General features: G+C 42.3%; 1 protein-coding gene across 2 annotated transcripts; it reads right to left on the bottom strand.

Annotated features, from left to right (window-relative positions):
• Nucleotides 1-2,373: 2,373 nt before the first annotated feature.
• On the bottom strand, nt 2,374-18,901 carry Dmp1 (dentin matrix protein 1). Of its 2 annotated transcripts, none has more exons than NM_001359013.1 (6): nt 18,568-18,901; nt 9,326-9,400; nt 8,839-8,886; nt 6,546-6,578; nt 6,330-6,374; nt 2,374-4,836 (listed from the first exon to the last, which is right to left on the bottom strand). In NM_001359013.1, exons 2-6 carry the CDS (start codon nt 9,377-9,379, stop codon nt 3,505-3,507), a joined length of 1,512 nt encoding a protein of 503 aa, NP_001345942.1. In that variant the 5' UTR covers nt 9,380-9,400; nt 18,568-18,901; the 3' UTR covers nt 2,374-3,504. The 2 variants fall into 2 exon arrangements, with proteins under 2 accessions (NP_001345942.1, NP_058059.2); NM_016779.2 differs by lacking the exon at nt 18,568-18,901 and adding an exon at nt 13,764-13,859.
• Nucleotides 18,902-25,153: the final 6,252 nt, after the last annotated feature.

Below are 25,153 nucleotides of genomic sequence, written 5' to 3'. Positions count from 1 at the left end.
CACATACTCCAGTGAGGAATTTCTGGAAGAAACTTCTGTACCTTCAAAGCTAAAACCATCCAGTCAACTTTTCTCTGATGCCACTTCCAGTCAACACTTTATGCCACTTCCAGATGCAAGATGCAAGAATGTCTAATGTGTGTGTGTGTGTGTGTGTGTGTGTGTGTGTGTGTATTAACTTCCTTGTTAACTTCCTTGAGGAGTCCGAGGCTAAAGGCAACTGGCTAACTTAATACACCGACCTATGAACCTGGGCTCGTTAGGCGTCTTAGTTGAAAGAAACAAAGACTCACTATAGTTGTTAAGATGGTGGGTGTGTGGTGAGGAGGGAAGTGGGACTTGAGAAGAGTCTGGGAAAGCCTGGTGACCAACAGGAGACGGGCAGTCCGGTGTGCAATCAGAAGAAGGCCATTTTACTCAGCATTGGGAATACAACGTTTTTCTTTATGCTTTATATTAATGTGGTGTATGTACCCCTCTCTGTTGCTATAATTTCTAGCCCCAATAAGCCCATATAAAAAGCATACAATCCAATTATTGTAACTGTAAGCTGTATGCCTAGATCGGGCAGATCTAACACTACACTAACTTAAGACCTTTTACTACTTGTGGTTTCTCCTGGCCACATAGATCAGGTCCATCAAGTCTTCTGTCCTCTCTCCTTCCCCTCTCCTCCACTTCTCTCTCCTATGTGTCCCCACTCTCAAACCTCCAGCCCCCCCATTCCCCTCTACTGCCCAATCACAGGCTCTGGCCTTTACTGGCAGGTTAAAATGGAGAAAATGTTCACATGAGATCAGCTGAGTATGAAATGGACTGCTTATTGGGGGCAACCCCTCTTGAGGAAGCAGAGTAAACATCTGAAGACAAACAGCACCAGGCCAACCCACACCGCCTCTCCATTTCTGCTTCTCTGTGTATCCCTTCCTGGTTTTGTTCTGACCACTTTCAGGGTTCTTTCGTTTTGTATATCCAGGTTTCCAGGAAGGAAAGGCCAAGTTAGACCTGATACCATCGTCACATTCAAGGAAAGCCTTGCCGCTGGCTTCCTAGAGGCTACAAGCCACTAGAGACAGGCTCCCCCGTGTCAGACACTCATCCGGTCCAGCCACTCAGGATCAGATGGGATATTTGAGTAGTGAGAACAAGTTACCTATGCCTGGGACTCCTGAGAGACCCCGGTGGGACAGTTATCTTTGAAGGAGCTATGAGTTTGCAGGAACCCTGCAGTTTACTATAAAGAGCCCAGAACCCAGACCGACACTGGGCTATAGTAGAGTAATTCCAGGTCCTGCTCTAGACCCCCTAAATTAGCATCTCATAGGAAAGGATTAGAGAATATGTATGCATATTTAAATGCACACACACACACACACACACACACACACACACACACACACACGTATATATCCTCAAGGAAACACAGCTTTGTCCTTGTGAAGGAAGGATAAAGAGGATCAGACCAAAGTCTGGATTCTCTAACTGTAGGGATAGGTAGGGATAGGTAGGGATAGGTAGGGATAGGTAGGGATAGGTAGGGATAGGTAGGGATAGGTAGGGATAGGTAGGGATAGATAGGGATAGATGGTAGGGATAGGTAGGGATAGGTAGGGATAGGTAGGGATAGGTAGGGATAGGTAGGGATAGGTAGGGATAGGTAGGGATAGGTAGGGATAGGTAGGGATAGGTAGGGATAGGTAGGGAGACCTGCTAGGAAAACTCACATGTGCTCTAGTGTGCACCTGAAGGTAAACACTCTGGTAAGACAGAAGAGCTGAGGTGGAATCGTTTCCCTCAGAAACAAAAGCTGAAGGGTTTTGTTTTCCCATACCTCCCAGAATATGCAGATGAGCCTCTGACAGAATATTAAGAATGAATAGTAATCTCAAACATTACAAGGTTTTCATGAGGTCTCATCAAAGCTAAGATTTTACTCTAGTCTCTCCTCTTGTCTATAATAGGTGTGTTTACTGAGCTATCACAAACACATATATTTTTAGTTATGTGGGTGGGGGTGTATGCACATTCTCGCAAATGCACTTGGGGGAGAGACACAGTAGCACCCTGGACATGGAGTCACAGCCAGCTGCGAGTCACCAGATGTAGGTGCTGGGAACCAAACTCAGGTTCTTACATGGGCAGGATAAGCTCTTAACCAGTAAGCCATTTCTCCAACCCTCTTCAACATACAGTTTTAGAACGCCACTACCTAAATTACAAAGGAACATTTCATGAGGTAATTTAAGAAAAGTACTTTTATCTTAGTAAGAAAAAAAAAACTAAGTAGTTGGAAAGTTTTAAAGAAAGAATTGTCTACCGTGAATATCTCTTAATAGTCAAAGGTGCCGTAATAAATAAGCACACAATTCCTCTGGGAATTATTATCTTTATTACAAAACAAATATTTTTCATGAGGTAATGCTTCAATGGCACTTGACCCAAAAAAAACCCCAAAAAAACAAAAAACAAAAAAACAAGAAAAGATAAAGAAACAACAACAAAATACTTGAGCCCTATGTGCAGAATTTTTTCTATGTGCAACACATAGAAAGGACTCAGGGATAGTATTTACACTGCACATAAATAATCTGGAAAAAAATTAAGCTATAAATCTTCTTTTAATTATGTTTTTCTCCCATCTCCACACCAAATTTTCTTCCTCCTCCTCATCATTGAGGCCATGTTTACAGAAGGCCCACAAAAGCACTCAATAAGGTAAATTCGTTGGGAAAAATATGTTATCCAAGATATCCCATTGGGTTATCATTTGAGAATGCCTTTACGTACTAAATATTTAATTGCATACGATTTGATACTGCTTATCTCAAGAATAAATAGAGTTATATTGTCTTCAATGGAGAAATCCTATGTAACCCTCCAGCTCCAGGCTTTGCTACTGTGGAACCTCTGATTCTCCAAAGCAAAACTGGTCACTTCCTGTCCTGCTCCCATTCCCTGTGGTACTCGCCTCAGCTGCGGCAGGGGCTTGCTGCAGTAAGTTCTCACCCTCCAGGAGCCAAAGCAATGTAGCCCAGCTCCAGGGGCTCCTTCTTTGTATCCTTTAATGTGTTACTTTTGAGAGTCTCCTTGGAACAAGCTCCTCCGGAGCAAAACTGAGCCTGAAGCACCACCACCCCCTCCCCCGCCCAGGGCTGTGCCTGGTGTGTACCAGAACCTCAGTCACTGTCAGGTTGGTGAACCAGAGCATCTGTGAAGCGGCTGTGCACGTGATCCCTGTGTTCTTCTCTCACCATGTGTGCTCTGACATCATCCCACGTACTTAAGCCTCTAAGGAGTGGGAGACACCCTGGAAAACAGTGTCGTGTCCAACAGTTCCTCACAGGGGGAAAACAAACAAACAAACAAAAACAAAACAAAACAAAAAAACCTGCCCCTGGTTCTCCTTCTGACCAAAACATTAATAAATTATAGTTATAGTGAACTCTCTACTCTGGAGCCCCCAAGACTCCGTCCTGTGAGAGCCATTTCTTAGACAAGCTAATGCTAGTAGCCGTCCTGACAGTCATTGTCATCTTGGTCCCCGATGGGTTTGTTGTGGTAAGCATCAACTATTAGTTTCCTACTGTCAGCTTCCATGTTCTTGGGACGGATGTCCTCCTCGCTGCTGGAAGCGCTCCCTGTGGAGTTGCTCTCTTCTTTGGATCGGCTACTGTCCTGAGAGTCACTGTCTTCCTCAGAACGGCTGTCCTGCTCAGACTGGCTCTCCTGGCTCCTGCTCTCAGTGGATGCGCTCTGGGACTGCAGGCCTTCCTGGCTGGAGCTGTCACCATCCTGGGCCGACTCCTGACTCTCCTCGGAGAGGCTGAGGCTCTCGTTGGACTCGCTGTCAGCTTGCTCCTCGGTGGACTGGCTTTCTGAGCTGGAGAATGTGTTCAGGCTGTCCTCCTCACTGGACTCACTGTCTTCTTGGTCTCCTGCCTGACTTGTGTTATCTGGGTTGTCACCCCTGGACTCGCTGGTCACCCCTTCCTGAGATTCGCTGCTGCTTTCCTGGGATGGCTCACCAGCCTCTTCGCTGGACTCACTGCTGGGGTCTTGCCCCTCTGGGCTATCTTCCTGGGACTGGCTCTCGGCTGTGTCCTCCTGAGACTCGCTCCTGCTTTCCTCCTTGGAGGCCGTATCCTCCGTGGAGTCGCTCTGGGTTTCCCTGCTGTTGCTGTCAGTAAGCTCACCTCTGTAGTCTTCCTCAGAGACGTGGGACCTTCTGAAGGACTTCCTGCTTGAAAATTCCACAGACTGGCTGTCATCTGAATCCTGAGTGCTCGTGGGCTCGTGGTCCCCTTTAGATTCTTCCGACCTGATACCAGCGCTGCTCATTCTGGCGTGGCCTCGATCGCTCCTGGTACTCTCGGGGTCGTCGCTCTGCATCCCTTCATCATCGAACTCAGAACCGTCCCCGTGGCTACTCTCCCCCTCGCTGCCACCTCCCACCCGCTGTTCCTCACTCTCACTGTCCTGAGTGGAGTCGCCTGCCTCAGGCCGGCTGTCTGCCTCATCCTCACTGTCGTGGTCTTTGCTGTCGCTGGGGGTATCTTGGGCACTGTTTTCTTGAGAGGTGCTGTCTTCACTGGACTGTGTGGTGTCTGTGGAGTCCTCATCACTGTCCAGTTTGGAGGGTCCTCCCCACTGTCCTTCTTCGGGCCCTAGATCATTGTCCTCATCGCCAAAGGTATCATCTCCACTGTCGTCTTCATCATCCTCCTTATCGGCGCCGGTCCCCGTACTCTTAGAGAGTCCACCAGCCGGTCTGTACTGGCCTCTGTCGTAGCCCAGCTCCTCTCCAGATTCACTGCTGTCCGTGTGGTCACTATTTGCCTGAAGTCAAGGTAAACAGCTATGGTCAGTGTCCAGGGGCTGAAGCAGAGGGAGATATCTAGAGTTGATACTGGTTCTGTCTGCCTTTCTTCCCTAGGCTCCAAAATCCCTCCCAGAACTTAAACAAGAAGAAAAAACAACATATTGAAACTCAAGTGAATTCTCTTTCTTTCTTTCTTTCTTTCTTTCTTTCTTTCTTTCTTTCTTTCTTTCTTTCTTTCTTTCTTCCTTCCTTCCTTCCTTCCTTCCTTCCTTCCTTCCTTTCTTTCTTTCCTTTCTTTGACAGTGTCTTATCCAATAGCCCAGGCTGACCTTGAACTTATTATGTAGCCCAGGCTGGCCTCAATCACTTGAGTGCTGGAATTATACACATGAGCCATCAGACCCAGCTACTGCCTATTTTGTAAGCATATTCCTCAGTGCTACAACCTGCCCTGCCTTGTTTAGCGTTGTTACGCATCATCAAACCATCCTCAAGCAGCAGTTCCGATCCTCTCGTGAGAAGTGAGAGGACGTGGAGTCACTACACTACATCACAGTCTCCCCTAAGCGGTTATCTTCCCAAATGCTCTGGTTTTAAATTTCCATAACATTCTTTGGTGACTATTTAGTAAGAATAAGCAGGCTAATGACTCATCTCCCAGGTCTGGCCCTGTTTGGGAAGAAAGTGAGTCTGCACTTCAAAAAGAACCAAAGCCTGCATTTTCTGGGGTCTCTACAGGACTGTCTGGGCATAATGATAGGACAGAAGTAAGGAGGCCACCCAGTAATAGAGCCCTCATGTAGCAAGTATGAGACCCTGGCTTTGGTCCCCAGTACACAACACACACGAGCACACACACACACACATGCACCACATATCACACACACAAACACATCTCACACACACATCACACATAGCACACACACATACACACACATGCACACACATCACATCACATCACACATCTCTCTCATACACATCACACACAAATATATCATACACAAATACATCACACACATCACTCACACAAATCACACACACACACATACACACACATCACACACAGATACTTTTAAATAAAAAAGATTAGCTTTCTGCCTTTCTTATCCCTTAGGACTATGATAGAACTGCCTTAAAGAGATAGCTGTTTTTTAAGAAAGTCATTACTTATCTGACTTGGCCAGTGAGTGTGTGTGTGTGTGTGTGTGTGTGTGTGTGTGTGTGTGTGTGTGTTAGTTGTTTTCCCCCCTTGTTTTGTCTTTTCTTTTTTTCAACTAAGAGGGACATTTAGGGACACAGTGTCTCAGATGATAAAAATGGAATGAACAGTGCGTCCACATTTGAATTTTCTTTACCCCCTTTTCCCTTTTTATTTTATGGAACTGTTTATCCTGCATAACCAATGGTTAGAAAATATTATATTTAGAACTGTCGCCAGGTAATTTAATCTCCCGTCACTTCCCTCCAGGTCCCAAGCAGACGGAGAAGCTGAGGAAGTGTGTCTAATTACCTGTCCCTCTGGGCTAGCTTGACTTTCTTCTGATGACTCACTGTTCTGAAAGGGAAAAGAAAAATGTTTGTCTTCTTTCTTGCCATTCCCAAGGAAAAATATGATACTCATCATTCGCTCAACATTTATATTTACTAGTTTCAGGATGGTAAAAGGGAAAAGAATATTAGAGTCACTTTATGAGCCATTTTTGACAAAAACAAATGTGATACTTACCGTGGGTGGTGGTGGTGACCCAGCCAAATCACCCTGTGTAGAAGGAAAGAGAGAGAGTTAGTCTTCAGGGGTAGGTTAGGTAGCTGCAAATGTGTGGAATAACTTCAGGTGATTCTTAAGTTTGAGGGAGGGGTATCATACTTTCATGATAAAATATCTAAAACCTAAGGTAAAATAAGTAATAACCTGAAATATGTTGAAATAGACATAGATTACTATATTTCTGACACTTTAACCTAACATCCATATATCAATAGATAGATAGATAGATAGATAGATAGACAGACAGACAGACAGACAGACAGACAGACAGACATACATATGCTCCTACAACCAAAAGAATATATAATACAAGATAACACTGGGACTCAGAATCCAGAGCTAAGTCTCAACTAACTGATGGCTTTACAGTTTTGACCTTAAAAACAGCTGTTTTGGTGTTAGCAAGACAGTCCTATGTTCATGAAACCCTGAAGGCTCAGGTCCTCTGGAATGGCTGCTTGTATACATAGCAAAGGGTGGGCAGCTCGCCTCTCCTGACCTCCAGATTCTTATTCACACACTAAGAAAAGTACCACGAACTGTGTGATGATACGAGACGGCTGTGAGAGTAGATTTAGCCAATGTCATGTGACTATCGTTAGTATCGTTCAGTGTGATATACATCAAAGAACTGATTCACTTTTGAGTATTTCCACTTTACAAAACTCAAGAATAGACAAAGTTGAATCGAGAAAGGAATTAAGCCCTGTGGGGTTGGCAGAGGACAGCAACATCGAAGGCAGATGTTAAATGTAGCCGCTACAATTGTAGTTGTGATTTCCTTCACTTTCCTAGTCCCATGATAAACATATTTATGAGCATTTGTTCATAATCGCTGAACAGATTCTGCTCTGTCCTCCTACCCCACCATCTCCACTCTTCTCCTTAAACATGGAAAAGCCCCATGTGACATGCTCAGTGCACTCAATAGAAAAGGGAACAGTTGTTACTTCCACCTGCCTCTCAATGGTGCTAGCCTAGGGTATATATGAAAGGTCAGAGAAAGGAGATGTAATCATGCATTTGTCTGTGCTCCAAGATACAGGAAGCAGACACAATGGAAACCTACTCCAGCTAACCATCATTTGGAATTAACAGTCAGAAGAGAGGAAACATTGGTGTTTTTCTTACGAGAAACGTAAGATCTCTCTTAAATGAGAGAGATCTACAGTGAATGCTTTTAAATTAGCCAGACAAAGGACGAAAGATCCCAATACATCCTGTGAGGTCTATTGTCACCTAAGGCAGGACAGGACTCAATTCTGGGCTTCTGACTTAGTTTGCTAAGTACCAAGAGAAATGGGTCCGTGTTCTGCACCATATGGATAAGGCAACAGGAAACAAGACAGTGAACATAGCGTTCTGGCTTAACCTTGACCTCTCGCTCCAGTCTTAAGAATTGAAGACTGCCTGGCCCTGGCTCCCTTCTGGGAGGGATCTATTACACTGAGTAAAAATGTAGACCATTCTGCCACAGCGTCTTAAGTTTGAAGTCAGTCCCTAATATGTATTAAACATATAACCTGGACAGACTACATTAATCTCTGTGCCTCCATTTCTGTTGAGTAAAGGAATAAAATATGTATACTCTATTGTGTTGATAGGAAAATGAGAAATGGGACACATACAAAATACTCAGAACTCTATCTGGCAGTGATCCTTGGATGACTGGCAGTTGGTAGCTATAGAGTAATTAAGAGTTCATAGCCAGGCAATGGTGGCGCACACCTTTAATCATAGCACTTGGGAGGCAGAGGCAGGAAGATTTCTGAGTCCAAGGCCAGCCTGGTCTACAGAGTGAGTTCCAGGGCTACACAGAAAAACCCTGTTTCGAAACATTAAAAAAAAAAAACAAAAAAGAGCTCAGCACTCAGTAAACATCACCATCATGACAAGGACTACCTGGCACCCTATTAGGTATCCTTGCCTAATAGACACCTCCTGTGTACACAGAGTTCAAGTTCTGATCTCTCAAGAACAGCTGGGCCATTGTTCGTCATCTCCCTGCACCATGGTACACAGCACTATAAGAACAAAACCAGAAAATGTTTCCTCATCCAGTTACACCACATAGGAATTGGAAAATTATTTTCTTCTATGAACTAAGGATCGTAGTTCATACTACTTACAGCTTCGGCATTTATATGCTCTTAACTTACTTATCACAGCCGTGATTTGCCATCACGCCAACTAGGTTATACTAATCACATATTAAAATTAAAGTATTCCAGAATGTCTTATCTCTACCCACCGTCCTCTCTTCAGAGCTTTCAGATTCAGTATTGTGGTATCTGGCAACCTAGAAAACAGAACACACGCAATCAACCCACAGGGAAATTCTGAAGGCAGCACGTCTCAAGCCCCCACATACTGGGGAGCAGTAATAGCCGACCTTTACCCTATAATAAGCTCACCCAGAGGCCTTGCAGCAACTCAGCTTTCTGTATCTGCTCCTAGAGAATCCGGGCAGCGGAGCTGAGGTAGGAGTCAAGAATATGAATTTCTAACAGTCCTGATTAATGCTGATTTTGCAACTCAGGGAAGCAAAGAATCATAGTTGGGTGAACAAAGTTGGACAGAATAAGAAATAACTTGGCTGTGTTTAAAGAAACAACTTCCTAAACAAGAGGCTATTATTCTCATCTTACTGAAACATACAGAGCCACCTGGTCCATAGTCGTTAAAGGTGGGTAGTATTTTAGGTATAAGAGGGATATTATCTCTATCATTATACTTACTGGGAGAGCACAGGACAGCCCCCAAAGGAACACAAGGAGAATGACAGTCTTCATATTGGGATGCGATTCCTCTACCTGTAATGAAAGTCGTAGATGTTTCACTTCATGATACAGTAATCAGGATGCTTTCATTTTTACATTTTTAATTAAAAAAAAACCATAAATATGTTCACCTGAACATGTGGGTGAAAGAGCGAAGAATACAGACTGCATTTGTAGGATGGAATAGCATCCAGCCATAAAACTAGAACAAAACGCCAAGAGATGCCACAAAGGAGAGGAGCCTTGTCAGCATCATACAGGTTAAAAAGAAGCCAGGTATAAAAGACCTCAGTTGTATGGCTTAATTTCTATAAGTTGGTCAGAATGTGCAAATCTTTAGAGACAGGAAGCAGATCTGTGATTTTCAGGGCTTGGAGTTACAGGGGGCAGGGGCTGAGAAGTGAGGGTGGAGGTGCAGATGTCTTTTGTAGGTGATGAAGATGTCTTGAAGGGATTGTGGTAAATGTTGTTCACACCAGTGAGTGTGCAAAAACCACTCCACTAGATGCTTCGCATAGGAAAGTGCCATGTAAATTACACTTCCTAAAGCCGTTCAAAAAGTCAACAGAAACATCACTCCTGAGAAACGAAATCTTAAAGAGGAGGCCTACAGGTATCTCTCCACCAACTCAGAAGCTGAAAATAGAAAGGGGTTAAAGAAAAGGGAACAGACACATTGCCAGTATTACACAGCAACCTAACATTTTATTCTCCTAAAACTAACCCCTGTGTGTGCACATGTGTGTGTGTGTGTCTGTGTGTGTGTCTTCAGTCATTTTTATAGCTATATAATAAAGTCTAGACAAAAATAACTTGATTTTGCACTTTTTTCGTTTTGATCTTCAAGCCACGTGCTGTGGCAGGCTTCATATTACAGCCTCAGAAAGCTCTTAATGCCTACCGTGATGCATTCAGCCATACATTATACGTGATTGTGCTAAATTCTCTCAAGTGTCATTCACGGCACCGGAGGACCCAGAGAAGATTAGAGGTTAGGGAAACACTTGTGAGTCACACTGAGATGAACAGGCCACCTCAAGCTGTACTCCTCTGGGAGGTTGCTTTGTTCCAAACTTTGTGAGCCAGCAGCTTTTAAAAATAATCAGTTCTTTATCTCAATGTGGACCCACTCAATGCTGATGTGCTATCAAAATGGTCTGAAGGGAAATAATTTCCCGACTCTGGTAAACCCTCACAGCTGCTCTAACAGGCGCACTTGATTGAACTCCACATGTTTTAAGAAATTCTGCAAGTTCAGTTCCCATTCTGTACTCATCAGTTTCTTTGTTTCTATGGAAATGCACGACAGATAGTGAAAATACATTTAAGCCACAGGTTTGCAACATGGGATATCTATTAGGACCACTTGGGAATCTTTCAAAATATTTTCTTTACTATAATTTAACATGCTACAATAAGTAGTTTTCATATTATGTTGATTTATTTTTAAGTTCTTTCCATAATATCAACTGGGAAGACCATATTAGAAGACATGCAACTGTAGCTAAAATAAGTCTAATTCAACAGATGTCGCTTCTTACAACCAAACAGTTTTTAAGTTCTTAGATTCATTCTTTTTAAAAGGTTGAAAAAATTCTCAGATGCAATTTTCTCAGAATAACTACATGTCAGTTGCTTTGGTTTCACGGGCAAAAGGAACGTTGTGCAGATTTCCTGCATTTTACAATTTTCTGATTTTTACAGTTTAAGTAGAGGTGTAACTTCATAACTCTATGAAACATCCCCCAGAAAACACCAGTGATTCCTCAGTTCTCTTGCATCTTCTTTAATTTCTCTACTACCTAATAACTGAAAAGTGTGGAGGTAAAATATGCAGCTACTGTAAACCAATAAAGGTTATGGGTTTCTCACCAGGAGGTGTATGATGTCATTGCTCAAGTTTCTCAGGAGTAGAATAGGGAGCAGAGTAAGGAAGATGACCTAACATGCTCAGGCTTCTAGAAATACCATTTACATCCCAACCTAAAACAGTAATTTCCCAAATAGAAGACAAGGAGGCCAAAACCAAGACAACCTAGCGTCACAAGAGAGCTGATGTCGGCTCTCAGAGAATATAGCCCCACCGAACAAGGTCACACCCTAAAGCCTATGTTGGGTTTTCAATTATTATTTTTGTTGTGATATTGATGTTTTTGTGAAGAATATTTCCAAATGAAATCACCAAACTTTTGAGCTACTCTTCAAGAAAGATTAGAAGCAGAAATCAACTCAGAATTCTGATTATCAGGCTAACAAGGTAGCTCCAGGCCTACATACCATGAAGCCAGAGCCACAAGCTCTCCTTCCATAACTGATTATAGAATTTCTACCTTTGATATGTGGTTGTTTTATAAGAGCATCCAAGTGATGGAACTCAACAGCCATGACTTGAATCATGACTGCTCAGAAGTCACTACCCTAGAGACATCCAGCCCTTCTGGGTGGTTAACCTGGAATTGAAAAAGATCTAAATTGTCAGAATCTGGAAAGGGCTGTGTTTCCAAATTTGTTCAAAACTCTATGTTAAGTAAGAAACTTGTTTTAGCATCTCCTCAAAGCTAAGTTTCACTCGTAAGGTATATATATATATATATATATATATATATATATATATATATATATATATATATATATATATCTTCTTGATGTAATCTGAAATAAAGGGAGAAAAAAGTCATAGGCTCTTTTTTTAAATCCTTGGAAAATAACTTCGATTTTTCTTCTAATTGTCAACCTTGAAAATATTAATGAATAACATATTCATTTATGAGTCACTAATAATTATTTATTGAGAACATCCAATATGTTAGGGACTGTTCTAAGTGCTGAGATATAATACTTACCCTATAAAAATAATAAATGATAGTGTTATTACTATAATCAGCTAATCAGCAATTGTTTTAATTTCTTCACCATTACTCTTTGAAAATAAAGTGCAACTTGCTCAGAATACAAACTCTATTAAAATTCAGAGAACTAAATGAACAAAGAAAGCTTTCCCATCTTTCCAGTAATTGTGAGTGTCTCTAGGACAATTGCTACCAACCCAAGTATTATACTCCTTCCTCCACAGCAGGATAATCACAAAGTGCCCCAAATACAGGTTGTAGAAACCTCTAAACTTCTGAGACACCCTGGTCCACATCACCATTTGGTGAACAGTAAACAGACTAAAGAATCTGCAGAAAATTCTTTGTTCTCATGTGTTTAATCAACAGGGTTAAATAGAGGCAGGCCACAAGAGTGTCAATCAAACGGAAACCTGAGGAAACCAGGAGTCTTTGCTCTCACAGAGGACAATTCACTTTCTCCATTCGGTGTCTTCAGAACTTCGTAGGACACATGGCCTGGCTACTCTCTGTCAGAAGGATAGATATTCCAGCTACTGATGAAGTGAAGTAATGCAGAGTAAAATCATGTCTGGTGGGAGTGTATGTGTGTGTAGTATTTATGTATCTCCTACCTAATGTATATGTGTGTCCTATGTAATGTAGGTGTGTATGTGTGTGTGTGTGTCCTACCTAATATATCTGTGTATAGGTGTGTGTGTATGTCCTACCTAATGTATATGTGTATATGGTACGAGGTGTGTGTGTGTGTGTGTGTGTGGTATGTGTATGTATGTGTGTCTCCTACCTAATGTATGTGCATGTGCATCTATGTGTGTGTATGTATGTGTGGTGTGTGTGATATGTGTATGTGTGTCCTACCTAATGTATGTGTGTGTATGTTTGTTTGTATGTATGTATGTATGTATGTATGTATGTATGTATGTATATGTGTGTGTAGTATGTGTGTGTCCTACCTAACAGGTAATCCCACTCAGCATTTATTGGAGTCCATCTGCATGCAAAGCATTATACTACCATGAGGATCCAGCTACCCAAAGCCACACTGTCATGATCACCTTTCAGTTGTATACACAATTCATAATGGCCACCGTATTCTCTGAATAAGCCAGGCTGAGAGGCATTCAGTTACCTGTCTGCATTTTGAAACACTTGCTACACTGATTTAGATACTTTCGCATCACCACCTCTAAGAAGCCTACAGATAAAAGTTGTGTTTTATTAATGAAAGCTAAACTCTAACAGGACTTTCCCATCAGCCTCCTATTTAGTAAATGTTCTCTTTCAAAATAATTAGACAGAGATCTAATTAAGGCATCACCAGGCAAACACCTGGCTCTTTTGACTTACCATGTCATTTTTAATATCAGTGTCATTGGCTATTGTGACAGTGACCCCAAAAAACAAAAATAAGAATAGGTTTTACTCAAACTTAGCTCTTCCCCATCTTCCTCTGGAAATCAATGCCTTGTAACATGTTCGTATTTCATATTTTTAAACTCCAAAGCTAAAGTCATTTTAAGAATTAAATGATGGAATGGCCTTACCCTCTCTGGCTCCCAAGGTCTTTTTCCCACAAGGTCAAAACCTCAGCGAAGTTCTCGAAGAGGGATCTCAGAGAAGCCACTCTCCAGCTGCTGCTCAGAAGGCTTGTCTGACAGTGCAGAATTTAAACTCTGCTGCAGCTCCTCAGAGCCAATGAGCCTCAGGCTCGGGGTGACTGACATCACAGGTGTCACCGGGACCCCATACACCCACACTTCCTCCAGCTGGCAGAAGTGGGCCTTCTCTAAAAAGCTCTTGTGGTTCTCAAATGACTAGACGAGTTTCCATTAAATTGAAGATCTTCCTAAAGCTTTATTTTGCTTTCTAAATATATATCTTTTGCATCCATGCAGGCTTGTGAGCATTATAAACAATGACCATGTCTCCCGCCCACTAACAGATCCCAGAAGACCCAGGGATGGGAAAGGCGAGTCAGAGGCGGGTAGAGACCTTCCTGCTGGTGCTTATTTCCAGGTGGTGTGTGAGGGAAGCTACTAAAAGTTTACATTTTCCTAAGTTGTTAGTGTTGAGAATATGACCTTGTATTTCTTCTCTTCCTCTTGTAACAGTCTCTACTAAACACCCCTTACCCCATCTATACACAAAGACTCCAAATTCTTACTGATCTAAGGAAGTGCCATTCTCACGATCCCATGTGAACAGGAAATGTTAAAGTGCCTCCTTCGGTAACTTTTATTTTTAACAACAACAACAACAAAATAATGCTCCATTATCCCCTGAAACTACTTAGCACATTTTAGTAATTTTTGAAATCAGAACTGAATTAGAGGAATGCTAACTAGGTGGATCACATCCAGAGAAGTATTGCCAAGAGCGTCTACTCCATCACCAGAACCGAAATGAAAACACTGTTTGCTAGAGTCTTTCTGAGGAGTGTGCTGAAGTTGGCTGAGGGTTCTGGAAGTGGGTTTGGCACTTGTTCAGGAGCATACTCAAGTAACAATCGCATACCACTAAATAAACGCTTCAATGATATAATATACAGCACCAGGCTTTAATTTCCCCAAGGGTAAGGATGCTTGTTTTGTTAAGTGAAGTACACACAATACCACAATGCCCCTAATGGCAGGGACAATTCTTGGGTCACCATAAGTCCTCAGTAAATATATTTTTGTATGAATGGATGGATTGGGGTATACAATTACCTTGACTGAAACACTTGCATGACTCACTTGCCTTTTTAGATATAACAGCCTGGAAAACATTTTCAAATATGTAAATTATTAGATTTATACAATGTAAGCGTAAACTTGGGCGGCGGCGGGGCAGGATATGAAGAGGAGGAGGCTATTTTCATGCAGAGTTGGTCAGAAGGCCACCGTCCATGGGGAGGAGCTCTAAAGGACACGTGTTCTGTTCTGGTTCTGAATTAGACTCTCTGGTGGCTCCACGGCCCTGCCTGAGGTCTATCCTAAATGAACCTTATAATCTCATGTGAGAGTGGATTCTGGGAAAGGGTTGGGAGGAGGGCATTGCTGTAGACTCTACAAATTCCCACACCCAAGGCAAGGACCAACTCGATAGCAAAGTCAAAAGGAGACAACAGCTGAAACGAATCTCGTAGTTGATTATCTATTGCTTCCTCAAAACCTCAACCGATAATTTGTAGTTTGTACTTTGTAACTTTAAAACAACTATTGTTCACCACCTCTTACAGAGCAGCCTGAAGTCCTCAGGAGGTTTGACTGGATAGACGTTCAGGGTCCTCCTTCATAGGACGGTTGCCTGGGAGCTCAGGCAGGATCATTGCCTGGGAGCTCAGCTGAAACTGTCACTGCGCTCTGGCTGCGACCTGGCTGAATAGCTTGGTATCCTCATCACATGATGCCAGGGCCCTGACAGCCACCCAGGATATCATTTTCTCCACGTTCCATTGGTCACATCCGTCAGAGAGCTACCTCAGATTCAGTAGCGAACTCGGGCCCTACCTCAGGGTCTGAAGGTCAGAACAGAATGCAGAGAACAGGAAAAGAGGAGGCAGGGTTTGAGATGATGCACTGTGGCGTGGCACGTTATTCTCACAAGATACAAACTGAACAAGGACAAACTGCCTGAAGGCTTGCCTATCAGTGAGCAGTGTGCAACACTGCACCATCTGATGGCCACGAGCACAAGAGACAAACAACAGAAAGAAAATGACTAAAATTCATTATGGACTTCCACGAAACTGTCAAAGCATGAAAAATAGAAACAAATGGTGATGGCTAATAAACCCCATAGATTCAATATGTAACTGATACACAATAAAAGTATGCTAAAATGACCTGGTCTTTTTTGGGGGGGAGGGGGGTCCTATAAGTTTCTATTTTAAAAGTAAAAAATAAACTAACACAACTGTTGTCGTAAATATTTTATTTCAATTAGGGGTTTCTACTGTGCCCTGAATCACTTAGCTCCCAGATAAAAGACACAAAACCTGTATATTTATAATAACCCTTCCAAGTACTGGTGCTGAACAGATATCTACCCTCTATACTATTATGTCTACTTCCCTAACAATAACCTCGAGATATGACTAGCCATGTATTGTCTGGGCTGCTCTTAGCTCCAACTGGCCAGCTCTCATGGCCATGTTGTCATGATTCACCTACCCCATGTTGTCTTCTCCTCTCTCCACCTTCTTCTCTTCTCTCCTTTTGATCTCCACCTCAGCCCCAAAGCCCAGGAACCAAAACTCTGCCTACATCTCTTCTGCCATAGGATGTAGGCACCTTTATTCACCAATCAGGGATAACTTGGGGAGCAAGGTTACATAGCATCAGTTGGTCTACATGAGAATCCCTCATCCCTAGGGGCAGCCAGGGCCAATATTTAACATTACAATACATAGCAACAGACCAAACCTCAATACACAATTAGCTATGAAAGCAAGTTAAAATTCGAATTACCTAGAAATGAAGTGACAAGAATCAAGAAAAGATCTAAAATAAGAAGAAAAATTATTTTGGAAATAAAGACATCTCTAATGAAAGCAAGAAGGGAAGAATTATAAAAATCCCTTAAAGAAATAGAAAAAAAAATAAGAAAATGCTTTACACATAAAAGAAATAAATAGCAGGAAATGGTTTAAAAGATAATGGGAAAAAATATAAAAAATTTAAAAAAATTTTTTTAATTAAAAGAAAAAAAAAACATCAATGGGAAGAGAGGCCCCTTGGTCTTGCAAACTTTATATGCCCCAGTAGAGGGGAATGCCAGGGCCAGGAACCAGGAGTGGGTGAGTTGGGGAGCAGGGTGGTGATGGGTATAGGGGGCTTTGGGGATAACATTTGAAATGTAAATGAAGAAAATATCTAATAAAAAAATGGAAAAAAAAGATAATGGGACAGGGTCAGGTAAATGGCTACATGTATAAAGTGCTTCATATGCAAACATCAGACCTATGTTTGGATCCTCAACACCGATATATGGGCAGATGTGGTACACAGCTGTAACCTTGGTGTTGGAAGGCAGAGACAGGAGGGTCCTGAGGTCTCATCGTTCAATCAGTTTCGCTGAAACATGAGTTCTGGGTTCACTTAAGAAACTCTCTTTCAAAACTTAATGTGGCCACAGTGGAGAGATGGCTTAGGGGGCAAAGTGCTTGCTGTGCAGGCACCAAGACTGGAATTTGGCTCTTTTATTTGGATATTTAGAATCCAAATAAAAGCCAAGCCAGAGAGGGAGAGACAGAGAGACAGAGGGAGAGAAAGAGAGAGAAAGGAAGGAAGAAGAAAGAGGGGAAAGAAAGAGGGGCTGGAAAGATGGCTCAGAGGTTAAGAGCACTGACTGCTCTTTCAGTTCAAATCCCAGCAACCGCATGGTGGCTCACAACCATCTGTAATGATATCTGACGCCCTCTGTTGTGTCTGAAGATAGATACAGTGTACTTATAATAAATAAATAAATAAGCCTTTAAGAAAGAAGGAAGGAAGGAAGGAAGAAAGAAAGAAAGAAAGAAAGAAAGAAAGAAAGAAAGAAAGACAGTAAAATAAAATAGAAGAAGATACCCAACATCACTACTTATATACCCATACACATGTCTATACACACAGAGAAATTAATTAATTAATTAATTAATTAATAGAGATTGAGAGGAAAGTACCCCAAGTCAACCCCTGACCTCCACACAATCATATACAAGTGACTACACCTGTTCACATGTGCATGCACACACACACATACACACACACAAAGAGATAATGACGTATTGAAATGGTCACAAAGGATCTGGATTAGACAACAGGAGCCTGAGGGTTTTCATAAGTGACAGTAGATATATTACCAAAAACAAAAACTTCATAATTAAAGAAATTAATTAAAATATTCCTCAGGTGACAAAGATTTAAAAACCAATATTTAAAGAGCATAAGCGTTGGTCTAAAATGACCACCATGAAGACACATTCTTGGTAAATGTGCATGTGCCTGTTATACTGGTGAGGACGTGAGGGGGTGCGCGTACAGATGTGTGTGAGTACGTGTGTGTGTGTGCACACGTGTGTCGAAGGCAGAGGTCTAGCTTGGCACTGCATTAGTAACTCTTCTCACTTCTGTGACAAAATATCTGCCCAAAAATATCCAAAGGAGGTTGGAGAGACGGCTCAGTGGGTAGAGCCCTGTAGGCTTAGATTTTTCAAAGACTTACTTTTAATAAGGCTTCTTAAACAATTTAACCTCCCTTCTAGCCCACCACCCACCAGAGGTAGTAGAAAAGAAAGGTTGTTACCACTAGAGGTAGTAGAAAAGAAAGGTTGTTAAGGAGAAGTGGACCCGCTTAGAAATTGTTCTTTGGAGCAAATCCCACCTGCGTTGTCAGGAAATCTGCAGTTCAGTTCACAGGAGTCAGCAGCGGCAGCAGCTCAGTCCATTTGCAAACCCTTCAAGGATATACCAGCAGGCCAGTTCCGTCGTATCGGGATAGCAGACACAAATCGGCAGTAGTGGCAAGACCTAGCAGAGAAAGCCAGGTCTCCCCTGAATCGGCATGAGTCAGCAGGAGGGACCAAGGACCTGCAAGGATGCCAAGTGAACTTCTTGGCTGTGCCTCTCTCAGCAAAGACACGAGACCAACACAAACTGTCGCAAAGCTAGCTACGCAAGCCTGCCATGGCTGTCCATCGGGCTCTATTACTACTCCCTCCAAACATCACTTGATGTTCAATGGGTCTTGCCTCACCACGTGAGTCTGTCTTAGCAAAATTCCATGTGAGTCTGTATCAGCTGACATCACTCTGCCAATCAGCCTAAGTCCGTGGCAAGCAGCCACCAGAACACCGCCAGAAAGTTTTTGGTGTGTTTCTCTTCATAGAGTCATGACAAACGTAGCTCAGTAGCACAATGCAAGGTGAATGAACATCCTGGCATTTAGGGAAGAATCCTTTCACGTGATTGCTTTAGCAGAACATCCTTTCACCTGTGTCTGCTTCAGCTAAACACTCCTTCATGTGTCTGCCTTAGTGAAAAACCATCCTACACAATCAACTTTGCAAAGAAACCATAAGTTTACACTTCAGAACCCGGTCACACAAGCCTGTTAAACTGAGTCCCAACCCTGGAACCCACACAAAGGTGGAAAGAGGAAAGTGACTTCACAAAGTTGCCTCTGGCCTGTATGTGAGTGCTGGGGTGCACATACTTGTACACACACACACACACACACACACACACACATATACCTTTCACTAACTGTGGGCCACCAAGCAAGCTAGACGGACTGGCCTGCCTTCCCCTTCCCTAGCACAGAGTTTAAAAGCATTAGCCTCCATGGCTGCCTTATTTGCACAGATTATGCCTGTACGAAGCTTGTCCTCATACTTACACAAGAAATACAGAGCTATCTCCACAGTCCACCAGGACATACGCTAATAAAGTCACTGGATTCTGATAGGAAAGGAAAACTCTGGAACCACTCCCTCAAGCTGACTGAGGGATCAGGGCAGACAGAGGGCCTGTGCGGTGTGGCCTTGCTGGCTCTACAGGAGGCCCTGGCTATGGATTCAGAAACACCCAGAGCCTATTGTTGTCTGCTATACCACTTCTGCCCATTGCCTTCCCAGCTTACTGACCAGGTTCTTTTATTTCCCAATGAGGTCACCTGTACCCACCCGAGGCTAGACTTCACTGAATACTTACAGAGCTACCTTGAGATAACTCTTCCTGGCCCCCCTGCCTTTACTTCCCCATAGGGCTGTACAACAACACTCTTTTTTTTCCCCCTTGTTACTTTTGTTTTCTGATACATAGTCTCACTCTGTAGCCCAGGCTCGCTTGAACTTGGAAAATGTATCCTGCCTCGGCATCCCTGATACTAAGATGGCTGGGCTTGCATCCCAAGCTTTGTGAGATTTTTTTTCTTTCTTCTTCTTTTTTTTTCCTTTTATTGAAAATAGATTTTTCCCTATGTACTGTACTCTGTTACCATTTCCCTCCCTCTACTACCCCAAGTTACTCCACACCTCCTCTCCCATCCAGATCCACCCCCTTTCTGTCTCTCATTAGAAATCAAACATGCTTCTAGTGCATAATAAGAAAATTAAATTAAGCTAAAAGTAACACATTGGAATAGGACAAAAAAAGCAAATAGGAGAAGAAAAGCCCAGGGGAAAAACACAAGAAACGGATATAGATGCAAGACCCACTCATTTGCACACTCAAGAATGCCATAAAAACACTAAACTGGAAGTCATGATATATACATACCCAAAAAACTGGTAGGGTAAGAAAACACACACATATACATATATATATATGTAATACATATATATTTATATATTTTATATGTGTAAAATGTATGTATATTATATATACATATGTATGTTTTACATATTACATACCACATGTTAGATATTGCATGTTATATATTGTGTTTATATTGTATATAATACATATAACATTATATATGTATATATGTATATATATGTGTGTATATCTATATTTATATCTATCTATATCTATATATATGCAATAAAACAAACAAACATGACATGAATAGACAAGGAACCTCCAAAGATTCTCTCGAGTTTATTTTCTGTTGGCTATCTGCTGCTGATCATATATCCTACCCTTAAGGGTGGACTTAAGGTGAGACTCCCTTGGGAAAAAATTAATCTTTCATTGGCAGAGGTTATCAATTGTAGATGCCTCTGGGTTAGGAATGGGACTTGTGTCCACTTCTTTGATCTTTAAGGCCCCATCTGGTGCAGACTCTGTTCATACTGCTTTGGCCTCTGTAATTTCATATGAGCTTTGATCCTGTTGAAGTAGAGGGCCCTGCTTACCTGGTGTTCTTATCTCCTGTGGCTCTCACACTCTTTCTGTCTCCTTCTCTGGGTTTCCTGAGCTCTGAGGGTGGAGATTTGATGGAGACATCCCATGTAAGAGTGGGTGTTACAAGTCTGTCAGTCTGCACATTGTCTGGCTGTGAGTCTCTGTATTGGTTCCCATCTGCTGCCGGAGGAAGCTTCTCTAGTGACAGCCAAGCAAGGCCTTGATGCACAAATGGAAAAGAATGTCATTAGTGATGATTTGACTAGTATGTGCTTTTCATAGACCAGTATAATTTGGCTTTTACTCTGGCACAGCCATACCCACTGGAAACAGTGAGAGGCACAAGGCCAGCACAGCTGCCGGACACAGTTCCAGCAAAGCTGGCGATGGCTATAGTCACTCTTTCTCTCTCTGACTTTTGGGTTTTGGTCTCTGTGTGTTGCAGTCTTGGGGACTTCCTATATTATGATTCATTTTATGTTTTTTTCCTGAGAAAATTAAGTCTGAGTCTTCTTAGGAAATCTGAAATTTAACTTTATCTGGCCACTATTTGGAAGTCTTCCTTATGCCCTGGAGAACATTAAGCACAGATAAGCACAGAGCTAGAGGAGGCCATTACTCCAGGAATCTTCTTGGAATATCTCTCCCTGAGCAAGTTCAAGCAGTGTAATTGATGCAGGGCAAACAGATAACTGACAAACTCTGACTGGCCAAAAGAATCAGTTACAGATTCAAGGCCTAGCAGCAGCAGCAGCAGCAGCTTAGAGCTCTCTGAAAATGTAAAGACAGGGGGTTGTTCAGGGGTTGCACCCCTAGAGGAATAAAATTCAGTAAGTAAAATGACTAGACTAATGTAAACTTTTCCTGCTTTACAGCATAGAAAGTGGAAATGAAGAATATTTACACAAAAGTAATTTAGACTGTTCTTAATTATACCAGTGATCATGATATTATTGTTACCTCAAAACTGTTGTGTATATAGTGTGGGATAAAGAGATTTCGTTATTTTGAGTTGCTCCTCTTCTTTTGACCAATGTGTTTTTTGAGACTCGTGATCTTAAGATTGAAGAACAGGGGAATTCAGATTTGATGAAGAAGAAAGTTCATAATCTGGCGATTGTTGCGGGAGGCAGCTTCAATGGCCTTCACCAGCGACAAAGGAAACAATAAAACTACAACACACTGAAGGCTAGCACGTAACCGAACCTTTGAATCTGCAGTGCCCTTAGAAAAATAAAACAGAGAGCTATTGGTCACCTTAGCGTGAAGATGTGTAACCAGCTAATTCGCTCAAAGGTTTTCAGATACATAGACAGCTGAGGCACCTGCCATTCCTGTATAAACTGAACCAAATTAGAGGTAAGGGGTCTTCTGTCTTTATGAAAGTACTATGTCGCTGAGAAATCAGATTGGAAAGGTCCTCTGCACTGGCTGGCTGGTGTCCTCAGTCAGGAGGTGGGAAGTAGGCTGTTCAGGAGAAAGCCACCAACAACCATTCCCAACTGTAGACCCTGCCTGCTGAGCTGCCCCATAACGCATGCCCACAGTAGTTTGGGAGCAGCATACATCTCAGAGTTTGAAACCCTTCCTTTTCTCATCCTGCACTTAAATTGATCTTTGCTGTTGCAGTGGTGGTGGCTTTGACCCTTGGGAGCTATATAAGAACTTTTCCAATTTTCTTTTTAAACATCTGAAAATTACAGCTACCTAGAGTCTATTCTCGAATTTACAATGCCGTAAATTGGTTATTTGAAAAAGTTGAGCTTAAATCTAGCAGAAAAAAAAATTGATTCTTTTCCAATATGGAGACCTCAGAATGTTCTGATCTCGAGAAAATTGCTACTAGAATAAAAATAAATGATGTTGCTTCCATTCCAGCCATGTGTTTCCTTTGCCAACCTTAAATGATGCTTAGACCAAATTACGACAGAGCTGTTCACGTTCCTGCTTTAGGCTCCTGACCTTCCCTGAGCTGAGAAGTGGGTTTTAAGAATGAGATCAACCACGTGGAGGTCTGTCTAAGCTTGAATGTGTATGCTAGCAATAACAGAGAAGTGCAGACAGACAGAGGGACAAGCTGATCGCAGCACCTCGGAGCCCACTGGATCTCAGGTGCTTGTCTGCACACAAATCTGGTGGAGTGTGTTTTCTCAATTATTCATACTTTTCCTTGTAGCGTGTGAAAAGAACAAATTATATTTATTTGAAAAAACACAGATTAGGCACATATTTATATTCCCATAAGCCTAGTTTATGTTGATGGAAAAAATATTCATCAGCTGCACCATCAACATGCCAGAGGAATATAAGAACCTGGAAGATAAATGGGTTTCTAGTTCACCTGGCTGTTACGTCAGGTGAGTAGCTTGCCACTTTGAGGTAGCTGAACTCGATGAGGAGAAGCATAGCCATCAAGGGCTTCTCTGACAACAGTAATTATTACACAGACAGTGCCCACTTCATTCACACGCACATTAACTTGCATGGATATTACTGTGTCCTTAGGCCTTAGCTTGATCTGTGTGTGTGAGAGTCTGTGTGAATTAAATTGGAGCTGCCTTTCTTAAATACATACATACATACATACATGCATACATACATACATATATACATACCACAACAGGCACACACACCACAACACACACACACACACACACACACACACACACACACACACACAGACACACATTATCTTTTTAAAGCTCTCACACATTCTCCTCAAAGCCAAAAAAATAAATTTTTTCTTGACAATAAAATCTCTGCATATCTACTAGTTTTATTCCCTTAGAATGTAAAATTATATACATAGATTTAAATTGTAACCTAATTATGTACCCATTTTATATAGTTCCTAGTCCTCTTCCCAATAACTTACTTTAATTTCCTTTTCCCTGAATGTTTGTGGTCTCTGTATTTTATTCCTCACCCCCACCTTCTTTTCCTTCCCTCATTGTGTGTCTGTCACCAGGACAGTCCCACCCCTTGTGGGCTCTTTGTGAAAAGGTCACGCGTTCCTTGCAAATTTTAAAGGAACAAATAGGTTTGTCTCAGATCATGTTGATTATTACTTTACTGTGGGGAGCCGCCCTCACATTCGCCGTTACAAGATGGCGCTGACATCCTGTGTTCTAAGTGGTAAACAAATAATCTGCGCATGTGCCAAGGGTAGTTCTCCACTCCATGTGCTCTGCCTTCCCTGTGACGACAACTCGGCCGATGGGCTGCAGCCAATCAGGGAGTGACACATCCTAGGCGGAGGATAATTCTCCTTAAAAGGGACGGGGTTTCGTCATTCTCTCTCTTGCTCCTGAAGATGTAAGCAATAAAGCTTTTGCCGCAGAAGATTCCGGTTTGTTGCGTCTTTCCTGGCCGGTCGCGAGAATGCGTGTAAGTGTAAGAGTTGGTGCCAAGACCCGGGACGAGAAGACCTGGGACGAGAAAACCCGGGACGAGAAAACCCGGGACGGGAGTTACCACCACCGGCGCAAGGAAGATCCCTCATTCCAGAACCAGAACTGCGGGTCACGGTCATAAAGGTTCCCATAAAACAGACTGTTGAGAAGGATCCAGTGTGGATTCAGAACTCTTCAGCTGGGGAACGGTGGTAATGAAGTGTTCCCGTAAAACAGACTGTTGAGAAGGATCCGGCGTGGATTCAGAACTCTTCAGCTGGGGAACGGTGGTAATGAAGTGTTCCCGTAAAACAGACTATTGAGAAGGATTCAACTGCGTGGATTCAGAACTCTTCAGCTGGGGAACAGGGGTACCCGTAAGTACAGCTTTACAAGGTAAGTCTGGTCTTGAACTTTCTAAAGAAATTCAAGACAGTCTATCAGAAGTAAAGTGGGAAACAGCTTTACAAGGTACGTCTGGCCTTGAACTTTCTAACGAAATTCAAGACAGTCTATCAGAAGTAAAGTGGGAAATAGCTTTACAAGGTACGTCTGGCCTTGAACTTTCTAACGAAATTCAAGACAGTCTATCAGAAGTAAAGTGGGAAATAGCTTTACAAGGTATGTTTGGCCTTGAACTTTCTCCAGTGTTAGGAGCCTTTTTGTTCCTTTTCACATGTTATCAAGTGGTTAAGGCAGGGCTGAAAATTCTGGATGAAATTCAGGGCAATC

The sequence above is a fragment of the Mus musculus genome, chromosome 5, assembly GCF_000001635.26.
Source record: "Mus musculus strain C57BL/6J chromosome 5, GRCm38.p6 C57BL/6J".
Taxonomy (NCBI): Eukaryota; Metazoa; Chordata; class Mammalia; order Rodentia; family Muridae; genus Mus; species Mus musculus.
Note: the sequence above shows the minus strand (reverse complement) of the source record. Positions and strands in the feature narration are given on the sequence as shown.